Raw genomic sequence first — 14,071 nt, 5'->3', positions numbered from 1 at the left:
GGACTGCCCTGTAGATCTGCGTGGCTATAGAGAACTGGAAGTAATAGAGCTCACTCCAGTAGGAAGCAGAACAGCCCCAGTACCGACGGCTGGCGAGAGTCATGGAGCATCCGCCAAGCAGGAGGCAGAGCCATATGCCACTGTGCTTATCAGGGAAGAAGTGCGCTGTAGAAGATGGGTAGCATGATAAACCATGATCTTGGATTGCGTTGTGTGTGTGAATATGTGGATAAATGCGTAACTTACATGTGACTGCGAAAAGCCTAAAAAGGAAGTCCAGCCTTTGGCACGTGCCTGTAATCCCAGCACTCTGCACACAAAAGGAGAATCAAGAGTTCAAGGCCAGCCTCAGATACATAGCTTGTATATAGCATAGGCTACATGAAACCTTATTTCACTTTTTAAAAATTATCTTATATATATGAGTGCTTTGCAAGCCTATATGTATGCTCACCATGTACATGGTTGTTGCTTGTGGAGGCCAGAAGAGAGACTGGAGCCCCTAGTATTGGAGTAGCAGTAAACCACTATGTGGTTGCTAGGAATAGAACCAAGGTCCTCCGCAAGAGCCATTAGCCATTGAGCCATGTCTCCAGCCTGTGAATGAAACAGTCTGAAAAGGCCGAGCAGGGTCCCTTATGCTAATCCTAGCACTTGGGTAGTAAAGGTGCTTGGATCTCTGAGTTCTAGGTCATCCAGAGCTACATGTTGAGACCCAGTTTGGAGGATGGGAACAGGGACTGAAAAGGATATTTGTCAAGCTGCTAATGATGATTAATGAGGAATAACTTGGGGTGTTAATATAGGAGTTTTAACGTTTTGTTTGTTTTTGTTTTTTGAGACCAAGTTTCTCTGTGTAGCTCTAGCTATCCTGGAACTTGATTTGTAGAGCAGGCTGGCCTCAAACTCACAGAGATCTGCCTGCCTCTGCCTGCCAAGTGCTGAGATTAAAGATGTGCACTCCTACCACCCGACCAGAGTTTTAACCTTAAAAAACTATTTCTTTACATTTTTGTTTACATGTATCTATTTGGTGTGTTGTATTATATATATGTGTGTGTGTGTGTGTGTGTGTGTGAGAGAGAGAGAGAGAGAGAGAGAGAGAGAGAAAGGAGGGAGAGGGAGAAACTGACTGACTTGTGGAGGTCAGAGGACAACTTGCAGGAGCTGGTTCCCTCCTTCCATCTTGTGGGTCCTGGTCATCAAAGTCAGGGCACTGGGCTTGGCAGCTGAGCCATCTTGCCAGCTCTGTTTTACTTTAACATTTTGATTTGTGCAATTGAAATTTTTTAAGGGGCTGGGACTTTGGCTTAGTGGGTACAGCCCTTGTCAAGAAGTACAAGGCCCTGGGTTCAGTTTCCAGCGCCACATAAACTGGGTGTTTGGTCCACACCCTCCCTGTTCCTCAGGTGGAGGAAGGAGGATCTGGAGGTCAAGGTGATCCTTACCTACATAGCAAGTTTGTGGCCAGCCTGGGATAATTATGACCCCATCACAGAAAAATGTGTAATATATGTCTCATTTTTATTACCAATTATATATTTATTTTGGTTTGGTTTGTTGAGAGACTCTCACTGTGTTGTCCTGGCTGGCCTAGCCTAGCACTGCCTCTGCCTCTGCACCACCATGCCAGGCCCATTACTTTTATAATAGAAAAAAATCCAGGCAAGGTAAATGCCTGTCAAGCACACCAAAGATGGGAGGATGATCAAGAGTTCAGGGTCGTCCTTACCTATTTAATAAATAAGTTCAAGGCCAGCCTGGACCCTGTGAAGCAAAGAACAAAGTAAAATATGCTGTAGCTCAAATCAAATAGGTTTGAATAATAAAAACCTCCCGGAGTCAGATATTAGGGGGTAAAAGCTGAAAGACAGAGAAGCAGAGCAACAGCCACTAAAGTTCTTACCTCTACAAAATCCTCAGACCGAATAAGGCTGAGCTCCTGTCTCCTCCTGCTTTATATTCCTCTCAGCCCAGCCATATCACTTCCTGTCTCCACCTCCCTAGTGCCAGGATTAAAGGCGTGAGATCCTAGGCCAAACGTGTGAGCTCTGTTTGTCTTTTAGACTGTTTTAGACAGATTAAATCTCAAGTAGTCCAATGTGGCCTTGAATTTCTGACCCTCCTGTTTCCACCTCCGAAGTGCTGGGATTAAAGTGTGTGCCACCACTACCTGACCTCTATGGTTAAGTAATGACTAGCTCTGCCCTTTGATATTCAGGCAAGCTTTATTTGTTAGAGCACAAACAAAATATCACCACAGTGTCTGTTGATTAAGTGTAATCACCTTCCCTGATAGGAGGGAGGGGGCCTTCTTTTTTTTTTTGATTTGGGTTTTTGAGACAGCCAGGTTGGCTTCAAACTCACTACATAGCTAAGGGTAACCTTGAACTCCTGATCCTTTTGTCTCTACCTTCTAGATGCTAGGATTCCTGGCATGTGCCACCATGCTTGGCTCATATCTCGCCTGGGGCTTGCTGAGCCAGTTCTGCCTCTGGTCTGCACTTCCTGCTCCTGAGCATTTTCTAACAGCAGGGTTGCTAAGCACATCTTAGTGCCTCCGAAGGTAGCAGAGTGTCCACCTAAGGCAGGGACCCTGAGCCACACACACCAGTCTGCCAAGATGGACACTGGTGGCTCACACCTTTAATCCCAGCACTTGGGAGGCAGAGGCAGGTGGATCTCTGAATTTGAGGCCAGCCTGGTTTATAAGAGCTAGTTCCAGGACAGACTCCAAAGCTACAGAGAAACCCTGTCTCAAAAAAACAAAACAACAACAAAAAAGATGTTCTGACCACTTGCCACAAGATGAGCAAAAACAGAGCACACTTGAACACGCGCACGCATGTGCGCACACACACGAAAGAGAGAGAGTGCGCAAATTCCCTGGCACACCTTGTCTTTGAAAGCAGACAACACTGAGCAAATGACTAAATTCTCCAGGAGCATCAGGTTCCTTCTTTGCTTCCCAGGGAAGCTGAGAGATACTGAAAGAAAGTAGACACACATACACCCGCGCGCGCGCGCGCGCGCGCGCACACACACACACACACACACACACACACAAGGACATGTGAGGACAGCCTGAATGAATCCTGATTTGATTTCTACTGGTTAGAGCCTTAGCAGACTGACCCCAGGCCCCAGGGGATAAAGCAGTCTGTTGTCTTTCCAGACAGGCGTGGCGGGCTCTATACCCAGGGCAGTTGCTGCTCAAGCTGGAGGCTGCTTGGGGCCTTGGTGAGCCTGGGTCAGAGTACCTATGGGGGCCTGATTTGGGGACAGAGATGTGAGGCTAGTTCATATCCAGAGAATGCTTCTTAGTACGTCTTTGACACCCCTGCCCCCTACCCCCATGAGAACATAGGAGGAAGCCTATGAGAGCTGTATTCAGGCCAGCCTCGGTGCCTCTGGGATTGATCTGGTGGCATTGGAATTTCCTGAGGAAGGGTCCAGTTTCATTGATGGAGCACAAGGAAAATTTTTGTTTTGTTTTTTGTTCTTATTATGTTTTGATTTATTATGTTCATCTGTGTAGGAGCACACACAGAGTGTTTGTGGAAGGCAAAGGACAGCTTTCCAGAGTGGGTTCTCTCTACAAAGGGAACTGAACTCAGGTAACCAGGCTGGCATAGCAAGCACCTTTACCTATGGAGCCATCTTGCCAGCTTTTAGTTTTAAGGCGGAATCTCATGTAGCCCTGGCTGCTCTCAAACTCAGTCTGTAGCTGAGGATGACCTTAAACTCCTGATCCCCCTGCTGTTACCTGCTGAGTGCTGGATTATAGGTGTGTATCACCATGTCTGGCTTACACAGTACTGGGCTCTGAACCCAGGACTTCATGCACGCTACACAAGAACTCTGTCAAATGGGCTACACCCCCAACTGCAGGATCATTGGTTTAGAAGTGGGAAGCCAGAGGAGTCTTGGTGAGTTGGGGTGCAGTGGGGTATCCCTGGGGTGGTAGGACCAGGTCTACCTGCCTGACATCCACAGTCCCCTTAAGCCTCTAATGTTGACAGCAAACCTGTGCCTGCATCTGCTTGTGTGAAGACACACATAAACCCATAGTGCACACAACTTTCATTAGAAACTCAGAGGGTCTGTGATTCGGGTCTGATCCTGACATTCCTCTGTTTTCATCCTTTCCAGGTGGAGAGCAGTGACACCCCCAAGGACCCTGCAGTGACCAGCAAGTCTCAGCCCATGGCCCAGGACTCTGGCTCCTCAGATCTGTTACCCAATGGAGACTTGGAAAAGCGGAGTGAGCCCCAGCCTGAGGAAGGGAGCCCAGCTGCAGGGCAGAAGGGTGGGGCCCCAGCTGAAGGAGAGGGAACTGAGACCCCACCAGAATCCTCCCGAGCCGTGGAGAATGGCTGCTGCACAACCAAGGAGGGTCGTGGAGCCTCTGCAGAAGAGGGTGAGTCCCAGCCCGAAGGAAACCTCTTCTGGGCCCTCTGAGCCCCTAAGAGTCACAGACTTGGGTCTCTGGCAGGTTTCAGGAGGCTAAGCAAAGGTGGGAGCTGACCATCTTTTTGCCAAGGCCATGGTCTAGAAGCTACTGGATGAAAACAGCCTGTATACATGTTTACTTGGCCCACCTAGTGTGCTAAACAGTTAAAAACATTAGTTGCCAGTATTTTGAAAAAAATCAAGAAATTCCACATGAAAATCTGGAGATTTGGCTCTTTGTGGGGAAGGAAAAAAGCTGGCTTTGGCAACAGGCAACAGGGGGTTTGCATAATGCCAAGGGATGCTAAACTGGGGTAATAAGTGCCCCCCTTCTTTCTATGCTGGTTGTGTGCCTCAGTTTCCCTCCACTGCCAGCTGGCCTGCTTACTCTTATACATGAACTGCCTGGGCTCACGAGGACACACACCATGCTCACCTGTCCTGGTGCAGAGATTCTGCTGGCACACTGTAGTTTGGCTGACTCCATGGTAAGCTTCCACTATGTAGATTGTGACAGTGGACACTAAGGGGAGGGCTGAAGGAAGCCGGCTGCACACTGCCCTGCTCAGACCTCTCCATCTGGGGACTTTGTGGCCTAGCTCCGAATTTTGGAAAGTTGCCCACTTTTTCACTTTTAGGTTAAGCCAGAGATTTCAGGGCCAAGCAAGCTGTAAACAAGTGAGTAATGAGGACAGCTAGCATTTGTACCGGGCTTCACAGTTTACACGGCACCTCCTCCTCCATTATCACATCTGATCCTCCCGGGCCCTGCCAGGTTGTTTTGCATATGTGCATTTTAATTTCAAAAAGTCTTCCTTCCAAGTGTGTATGATGGAATGAGTAAATTGATTAATTGGCATAACTTATTTTTGCATGAATCCAAACCTAATATTTATGCAGAAGAGGGAATATTTCCAGAAAAGAGGTTTCCAAACTTATTTTGAAATATCGTTCATTCATTATTCAGCAAATATTTGTGATGTTCCACCATGTGCAGAGTGTGCTCTGAGGCGCTCTGCATTTGTTCTTCTGTTTACTCTTCCAAGTGATTCTGTTCAGGAGGTGTTCTTAGCGCCGCCCCCACCCCCACCCCACCCCCACCCCCCAGTCCCAGATGAAAGTACAGTTTAGGAAGTGACTTGTTCGTGCCTCCAAACCTGCCTCTGGCCTCAGAATTTTTTTCTTTTTTTTCAAAGAAGGTCTCACTATGTAGCCCTGGCTGGCCTCAAACTCAAATGTTGCCTTCCTCTGCTTCCTGAGTACTGGGGTTAAAGGCATGAGCCACCACTGCCTGGCCCTAATTTTGAACTTTTTGATCCTTCTTCCTCCATCTCCTGAGTTCCGCGATCACACAACCATGTACCCCATGCCTATTTTATTATTTGTGTGTATGGGTGTGGTACTTGGGCATGCCATGACATACATATCGAGGTCAGAGGGCAACTTGATTCTGTTCTCTCCTTCCAGCATGTAAACCCTTGGGATGGAGATCAAACTCACTGTTAGATTTGGCCACAGGCACCTTTATCTGCTGAGCCATCTTGGCTGCCCATACCTGTCTTTATGTAGTTCTGGGGATTGGGCCCAGAGCATTGGACTTTATGTATGCTGGGCAAGCAGTGTACCAACTGATCTAACCCTCCAGCCCAGGATTGGTAAACGTTTCCCCTGCTCTTCTGCTCTGTTCTGCTGTGCTGGCCTGTGTGGCTCTCAGCTCTCCAGGCCGCAGAGGAGTGTTGGGAGAGCTTGAGGAGAGATACCTCTTTGCAGTTCACAGTGGCAGGCATGCCAGAGAGCTCAGCGCCCTTCCTAGCCAGACGCCTGCTCCTGTGACTCACCTCCGGAGTGCTGGGATCACACAAGGCAGGTGCCCAGAGCCAGGGCCAGGGCAGTCCCTTCCGCCAGGCAGGATGGAGCCAGAGCTCCAAGGATGCTCTTTGACCTTCAGGGTTTGTTTAAGGGTTTTCCTGTGTGCATTCCAGTTCTTAGGCACTCACTCAGCCAGCGAGTGTTCATTAAACATGTTTGGTGTGTGCCAGGTCCTGTGCCAGCCTGTGGAAGCCATCCTGAACAGAAACCTGGCTCTTTTCCTCAAGGACTTCACAGTTGGTTAAAGACTCTGCTCTTTCAGATGTGCCATTAGGGCTAGACATGTAGCCTGGGTTTAACCCTCAACACTGCGGTAACTGGCATAGTGTCCAAATCTCAGGATTTGGGAAAAGGACTGAAAGTCAGGAGTTCAAGGTTATCCTCTGCCCATCAACTTTTAGTCCAGCTTCCTCTCTCAAAAGCAATATGATGGGGCTGGAGAGATGGCTCTGAGGTTAAGAGCATTGCCTGCTCTTCCAAAGGTCCTGAGTTCAATTCCCAGCAACCACATGGTGGCTCACAGCCATCTGTAATGAGGTCTGGTGCCCTCTTCTGGCCTGCAGCCATACACACAGACAGAATATTGTATACAAAATAAATATTAAAAAAAAGCAATATGATAACAAATCACACGTGTGGTTGTGCCAGACAGTGCTCCTTGAGTAAGAACAGTACCGTGAGGAGCTAGGACATCAAGACCTGAGCTATTCTCTCATAATTGGGTGTGCTGGAGCCCATCACAGGAGGGCTGGGGGAGAGAAGACAGTGAGAATAGACTGGTTCCAAGGTGGAGAGAGCAGGGCATAGAGGCCGAACAGAAGCCACCAGACTGGATGGGAGAGAGCCAGGGGGAAGGATGTGGCAGGGAGTGGGTGGCAAGTGGCCAAGCCAGGTTTTCCTAGCTGTCTTCTTAGGGCTGGACCTGACAGGCTGCTTGGAAAAGATGACTTTCCTTGTAGACTCCCCAGCAGTTTGAAAGGTCTGGGAAGTGGGGTGAGAAGTTAGGGGGCTGCTGCAGGCATGGGGAGGAAGCAGTCAGCTCTGATAAGCAGCTGGAATCCACAGAGATGGAAGGAGATGATCGCAGAGATGTAGGGAGGTAGCAAATGCCTCCATCTAAGAGGTAAAGAAACGTCAAAGGGTTGATGGGCTGGATTGGGAAGTTACAGGCAAGTCCAGTCATGGTAGGCACAGACATCCAAGGTCTCAACTTCCATTTGACTTGGGGCATTCACTCCTGACTCTAGAATTCCAAGAGAGGTGTGCAGTGGCCTCCTAGAGACTCTGGTCTCTGCCCCAGCAGTCAGCTGATAGTGTGTGCCCAGCTGAAGACCTCAGATGAGGAACGAAGAGACTCAGACATAGTTCCCCTCCTTCCAACACTCTTCAGAGAGTTGTAGGTGGATTTTTCTTTGGGCTACCAACTCACAAAAAAATGACATGGATTCTTATTAATTATGAAAGCTCAGCCTTTAGCTTAGGCTTGTTTCTAACTGGCTCTTAAAACTTAAGCGAGCTGGCTCGTGGCTTTTCCCTCTCCTCCTGCATGTCTTGCTCCCTCTGTGCCTGGCTGGCGACTCCGTCTTTGTTCTTCCCAGAGCTCTCTCTGTCCAGAAGTCCCTGCTATACCTCCTGCCTAGCTATTGACCATTTAGCTTTTTACTAAACCAGTCACAGTGACTGTCTTTACACAGTGTAATCAAACATCTGGCAACAGAGATTTCCTTCTATCCTTCCTGGAAAGCCATGGTGCCTGCCTATACTGCACAGTGTGCTCTGCCCTCAACTGCTGGGTGGTCCACAGGCTAGCTGTGTCTATAGTACCTGGGAAGCCAGGATACAGACTGTAGCTCTACCTTCGACATCCTCACACTGATGTCAGCCTGTGCCAAGTGAGGAAGACTGTCTCTGCTTTTCTTATGGGGAAGAAAGTAGGGAAGCCAGGTGTACAAGCACGTGCTTGTAGTCTCAGAACTTGGTGTGTGGAAGCAAAAGGATCAGAAGTTCAAGGTCATCCTCAGCTACTGAGCATTGGAGGCCAGACTGGGCTACCGGAAGCCTGTCACAGAGGAGTGGGTGAAGGTCAGCATAAGGCCGCTCTGCTGAGACTGAGCAGGGAGAGAAATATGGGCTAGTAACCGTGCTTATATTAAGTCTGGCATCTGCCCTTTCACCGGGATACTGGCTCATTGTAAAGAGAATTTGGTGGTCCTTGCTGGCTACCCACTTGAAGCTCCTGACCTCCCCTGTCCCCAGGACCTGGGGTTTCTTGGGGCCATGTTCTTCTCCTCCAGGGTCACTCTGGAAGGCACGCAGCCACCTGGCTCTGGGAATCTGGGTCTGGGCCAGGAGCAGACAGAGGGAGCCCTCAGAGAGTGGGACCGCCCAGCATTCTATGACAGCCAATCTGCCGGCCGGGCTGGAGAGAGGAAGAGAGTGCGCCCCTGCGCCTGCGTGTGACCGAGAGGACGCTCTCTCACGTGGGCATGCGCAGTCTGTCGGGGAGAAAATTCCAGAAAGAAGCCATTTAGAAACTGTTTCAGGAAGTCTCCATTCGGAAGACCTTGTGGGCTGGAAGCCTGGCAAAGCAAACGAAGAATAACGGTGGTAGCGCACCTGGGAGTCAGGAGCCCTGAAATCAGATTATAGATCTGCTCACCAGACCTCCGTTTCCTCGTGTGAAACATTCAGAAAACTCAAATGCATCTTTTCAGCTCAGATTTTCTTTTATTCTAATAAACAAATCACTCCTGGTAAACGTAACCAAAAGCCACTGGGTATGGTGGTGGTGGGTATTCAGAAAACTCTTAGGGTCAGTAGATAGTACAACAGCGTGGGTCAGCTTGGGGACCTCACTCACCACCCTCAGCCGCTTGTTGCGTGGCTGCTGCAGCTGTTGCAGCCTCAGCAGGAGTGTGGAATGCGATCCAGAGCAGGCGCCCCTCCTGGCAGCTTGGGTCCTGGGCGGAGCAGCGAGGTCTGAAGGAGGGGCTGGTCCCAGAGGTGGGAGGCCCCAGAGGTGGGAGGTCCAGGGCAGGCCTGAGGGCGAGCACCGTGGAAAGTGGGCGGTGGGAGTGGAAAGTGGGCGGTGGGAGTGGAAAGTGGGCGGTGGGAGAGAGACCGTGGAGGAAGAGACCGAGTCGTGAAGGGTGAGACATGACTTAAACGGACAACCACGTACCCTGTGCTGGGAGGGTGCACGCCCCCACCCACACGTGGGTGACGGCCACCACGCTCCTCCCACGCAGCGCTTCCACGAGGCCCAGCGCCACACCTACCTCCCACGGGGTCCACACCCATGGGGTGTCCCGCAGGGGCTCTGCCCTCCCTGCCTCCCTCCCACCACTGTAGATGGAAGCCAGGCACACGTGGCTGCCGGGGTGGGGTGTTCAGGGCAGGTGCAGAGAGGAACCCCAGGTCATGTCTGGTAACAAGAGGGAAACGTCCAGGCTAAAAATTCAGAGCCGTAAATGCTGCTGCGGGTGGTTTCCGCTCCTGTGCTAGGCGATGCAGGAGGGGCTGTTTTTTCCGTTTGGGGCCCTTTGTCTCCGTACCCCCTCCCCTTACACACCACGCTACGTGAGCCAACCTTAGTGACCTTCCTGCTCTAGGCCTAAGCCCTGTATTTTCTCAGCCTCAGAAAAAAAAAAAAATCAGGCACCTAAGTGAAAGGCAGCAGAATTCTCCCAATTTGCTGGGAAAAACCGTACAGCTGGCTGCAGAGGGGGCTGGCTGGGAGAGGAGCGGGGCGGGCAGGCAGAAGCGGAAAGAAAGATGTGGCAGCAGCCCTCATGTCGGGCCCAGAGTCCTTCCTAAAGATGGCGCTGTGGGGACTGCTGCTCCCAGCCCAGATGTCCCTCCTTGGAACTGGAATCAGTGCCCAGGCCAGAACTTTGAGAAAAGCCAGAAGAACAGAGAAATGTGTGCTACAGGGAAGAAGGAGTTCCTTGGGGCGGGGACATGCTGACATGACACATATTGAGCTCCTACTGTATGCCAAACCCTGCTCCACACCAGTGCTCACTCCAACCTTTAGAAGACTGGCGAGGAAACAGCAGAGATTAGGGGGTCATACTGAGGCAGTTCGAATCCAGACTGCTCTTGATGATCTGAGAGTGGGCCAGGAGCGGAGGACAGTTTACATGTTAATACTATTTGGAACTGTTTACAGTTTATCTTACGAAAGATAGGGCTGCGCCACCGGGGTCCAGTCCAGCTGGCCCGTTGGCCACGTCTGGGCACCTTTTCCTACCTCACACAAAGAAGTGAACAGCCTGGCTTCTTCAGCTCAAACCCTCCTCTGCCTCTTCACCCTCCTGCTCCTCGCTTTGAAGGGGGGCTGGAGGCCAGCAGCGGATGGTGGCTGCTTCGAAGAGAGCAGGGTTCGTGGGCCAGAAACCATGCCCCCCGGCTTTTCTCTTACTCCTATGTTCTTGGGTCTGGGACCTGGATCAGACATTGTTCTGTGTCCTTGGAGCCAGCATGGCTGACACAGGAATGGACGAATGCTGGGAGGCCCCCAGGCTCCTCCAAGCCACCCCTGTGACAGTCCCCTTGTCCTTCCCTTTCCACAGGCAAAGAACAGAAGCAGACCAACATCGAATCCATGAAAACGGAGGCAAGTGTTTTCCTCACCCCCAGGGGCTCTGGATCCTGTTTCTAGAAGAAAGCCACCTCTCTGACGGACTGTGGCGAGTGTGTGTGAGGGGGGCCCGAGGGTGGGTCCCTGCCCCTTCTTTGGTGTCCTTTTGTGAGAAGGAGAGGAAGTGGGGGTGGAGGTTGGAAGTCCCCTAGCCAGGGAGCCAGCTCATCCCCCTCCGGAGATCAAGCACTTCCCCCACTGTCTTGTTCTTGTGTCCCTACCAACTTCGAGTCCCTCCTCAGTACTCTGGGGTCAACAACCCCTCTGTTTGGGATGAGTGACCCATCTCGGTTTCCCCTCCACGAGGGGCAAACCCTCAGGGGTGTCTGTGCCCACCTTATAATGCCTGTTTATCTTCTGTCCTAGGGCTCCCGGGGCCGACTGCGGGGTGGTTTGGGCTGGGAGTCCAGCCTCCGTCAGCGACCCATGCCAAGACTCACCTTCCAGGCAGGGGACCCCTACTACATCAGCAAACGGAAACGGGACGAGTGGCTGGCACGATGGAAAAGGGAGGTGAGATGCCTTCTACCCTCGGTGCCAGGTGTGAGAGCCGCAAACCGGAATTCAGTTCTAGCTGCCCTCTGGAACTCTTGTCAGGCTTTCCGCTAGGGTTAACTCCGAGAATTCCCAGACTCCTACTGCTAGGCTAGGTGGTTCATTTGTCCTCTCATAGTCCTTTTGGGGTGCTAGCTGTGGGGGAGGTGGCGCATGCCTATGGCGCTGCTGCCCATGTGGAGTTGATGCTCTGATGTGTGAGAAGAACAAAACGGATTGAAGGCTCAGTGAGGCCTCGGTGGCATTTCCTGCTCAGACTGTCTAGATGTGGACAGTGGTGCAGGTGGCAGCAGGGGAGACAGGACAGTCGACGGACAGGCCAGAGAGCGGCTACAGCCATGACAAGGACACTGTGATGACTGTGCTGTTTGCTTTGGTAGGACTAGTTGTTGGGATCACGAGTTCAGAGTTGAACTGGGCGGTGGTGGTGCACACCTTTAATCCCAGCACTTGGAAAGCAGAGACCGGCAGATCTCAGTTCAAAGCCAGCTTGGTCTACAGAGCAAGTTCCATGACAGCTAGGACTGTTACCCAGAGAAATCCTGTCTCGAAAAACCAACCAACCAACCAAACAAAAAACTTCAGAGTTCAGTGCCAAGGAGCTGGAAGCTGGACTTTGGGCTGCAGATTCCGAGGTGAAAGCAAGGCAAGGTCTGTGGAGTCTTAGCATTCCGTGTGCAGAAATTACCAAGGTTGTGGGCCAATGAGAACAGAGCTGCAGCTGTGGGCCTGAGAGGAGAGAAAGTGTGTCTCGGAGAGCTGGTTTCCCTAGACAGTGGGGGCATGCCTCACACTGGTCAAGCCTGAGGGAGCTGGTGCTTTTCCCAAGAACCCTCTGTGGGATCTAGAAGGAAGCTGGAAGCAGCCCAGGACTGCAAAGGGAAGGAGGTGGGAAGGTAGATAAAGACCTAAGCAGCCATCAATCCTTGAAGATCAGCTGTGGGAAGGGTGGGTTGTGGGGGCCACTCCCACAGGGAGGGAGAGGAGGAGGGAGAGGAAACAGGGTCTTGACCTCAGGCTATCTGACCGTGTGTGCTGGCTGGCCCTAGAGAAAATTCCAAACAAGGGGGAGGGGATGTAGTTGGTTCTGGCTGCTTTGTTTCTAGTTCCTTTGGGATCCAGGAAGGCAGAAGTCATCCTTCTGAAGGAGTGGAGAAAGGGCAGCCTGGCCAAGGTCTGAGAGGGGCACCTATAGCCCTGAGCACCGAGCTTGGGGTGCACTGTCAGGAAGTGACTGTTGTCTCTCTTCTCCTGGGACCTTGGCCCTCGGGCTGTGTGTGTGGTGCTTCTGTTCCTGAGCCCCCAGTCAGAGGTGCTGAGGTGGTGACTTAAGGTCTCCTCTGTCAATCAGCACGCGGAGGTCAGCTTGAGGCACAGTTAGAAGGGGTTTTCCTACTCCTAGGAAATGAAGATCCATTTTTAACAATTTTAAGTTTCTGCTAAAATTTTAAAAGATTTGTGTGGTCAAGTTGGCCCCAGTCAGTAAGGGAACTCGTCACGTCACTGAGGCTGACAACTTGAGTTTAGTCTCCAGAACTCCCACAGAGAAGAACCAACTCCATCCTCCACATAGGTGTACACACACACACACACACACACCAAACAAACAAACAAACAGAGGTAACAGTTTTGAAATTTAAACTCAGAACATGAAGGTAGGTATGATGGCACCTACCTATAATCTCAGTATTTGAGAGATTGAAGAAGGAAGATACATGTTTGAAGCCAGTCTGGTCTGTATGTCACCACATAGTTCAAGCTCTGCCCCACCTACACATACACACCCAGCAAGCCGCAGTCACCCACAAAACAAAAATAATAAGTTAGGAGGCAGGTGTGGGCAGCGCATGCCCGAAACTCAGGGGACAGAGGCAGGTGGATCTCTGTAAGTTTGAGGCCAGCCTGCTACAGAGTGAGCTCCACAGTGGCAGCCAGGACTGTTAACGTAGTGAAACCTTTGTAGTTCTTGGTATTTTACTCTTTTGGCTCTTTACTCTTTGCTCTTTTGGGGAGCGCGCCACCCAGAGCTCCCAAATAAATCATAAACAGAGCCTTATTCTTAATTATAAATGCCTGGTTTTAGCTTGGCTTGTTTTTTGCTGACTTCTTAATTTATAATGTCTACCTTTTGCCTCTGGGCGTTTATCTTTATCCTATATACCTTTCTTTACTTCTTACTCAGTGGCTTGCGGTGTAGCTAGGTGACTGGCTCCTGGAGTCCTCCTCTCCTTCTCTTGCTCCTCTATCCTCTCTCCCCAGATTTCTCCTCCTATTTATTCTCTCTGCCTGACAGTTCCACCTATCCTTTCTCCTGTCTAGCTATTGGCTATTCAGCTCTTCATTAGACCAATCAGGTGTTTTAGACAGGCAGAATAACACAGCTTCATAGAATTAAACAAATGAAGCATAAAAGAATGCAACACATCTTTGTATCATTAAACAGATGTTCCATAGCATAAACAAATGTGAAACATCCCAAACTAATACTCCACCAAAAAAACAAAAACAAAAAAACCCCAAAAAACCTGTCTTGAAACAGAATAGTCTAATAAA

General features: G+C 50.6%; 1 protein-coding gene across 5 annotated transcripts in view; it reads left to right on the top strand.

The window, feature by feature from the left end:
• Dnmt3a (DNA methyltransferase 3 alpha) overlaps nucleotides 1-14,071 on the top strand; it is a 109,960-nt gene that overhangs the window by 57,828 nt on the left and 38,061 nt on the right. For 4 of the 5 annotated variants that reach the window (XM_050125869.1, XM_050125871.1, XM_050125868.1 and 1 more), the window contains exons 4-6: nucleotides 4,153-4,420; nucleotides 10,896-10,939; nucleotides 11,330-11,476. In XM_050125869.1, the coding sequence (XP_049981826.1) occupies nucleotides 4,153-4,420; nucleotides 10,896-10,939; nucleotides 11,330-11,476 (459 nt within the window). The other variant, XM_050125872.1, reaches the window with a different exon arrangement.

This window comes from Alexandromys fortis, unplaced genomic scaffold (assembly GCF_014885135.2).
Source record: "Alexandromys fortis isolate MF-2015 unplaced genomic scaffold, M_Fortis_MF-2015_v1.1 scaffold_252, whole genome shotgun sequence".
In the NCBI taxonomy this organism is placed as follows: Eukaryota; Metazoa; Chordata; class Mammalia; order Rodentia; family Cricetidae; genus Alexandromys; species Alexandromys fortis.
Note: the sequence above shows the minus strand (reverse complement) of the source record. Positions and strands in the feature narration are given on the sequence as shown.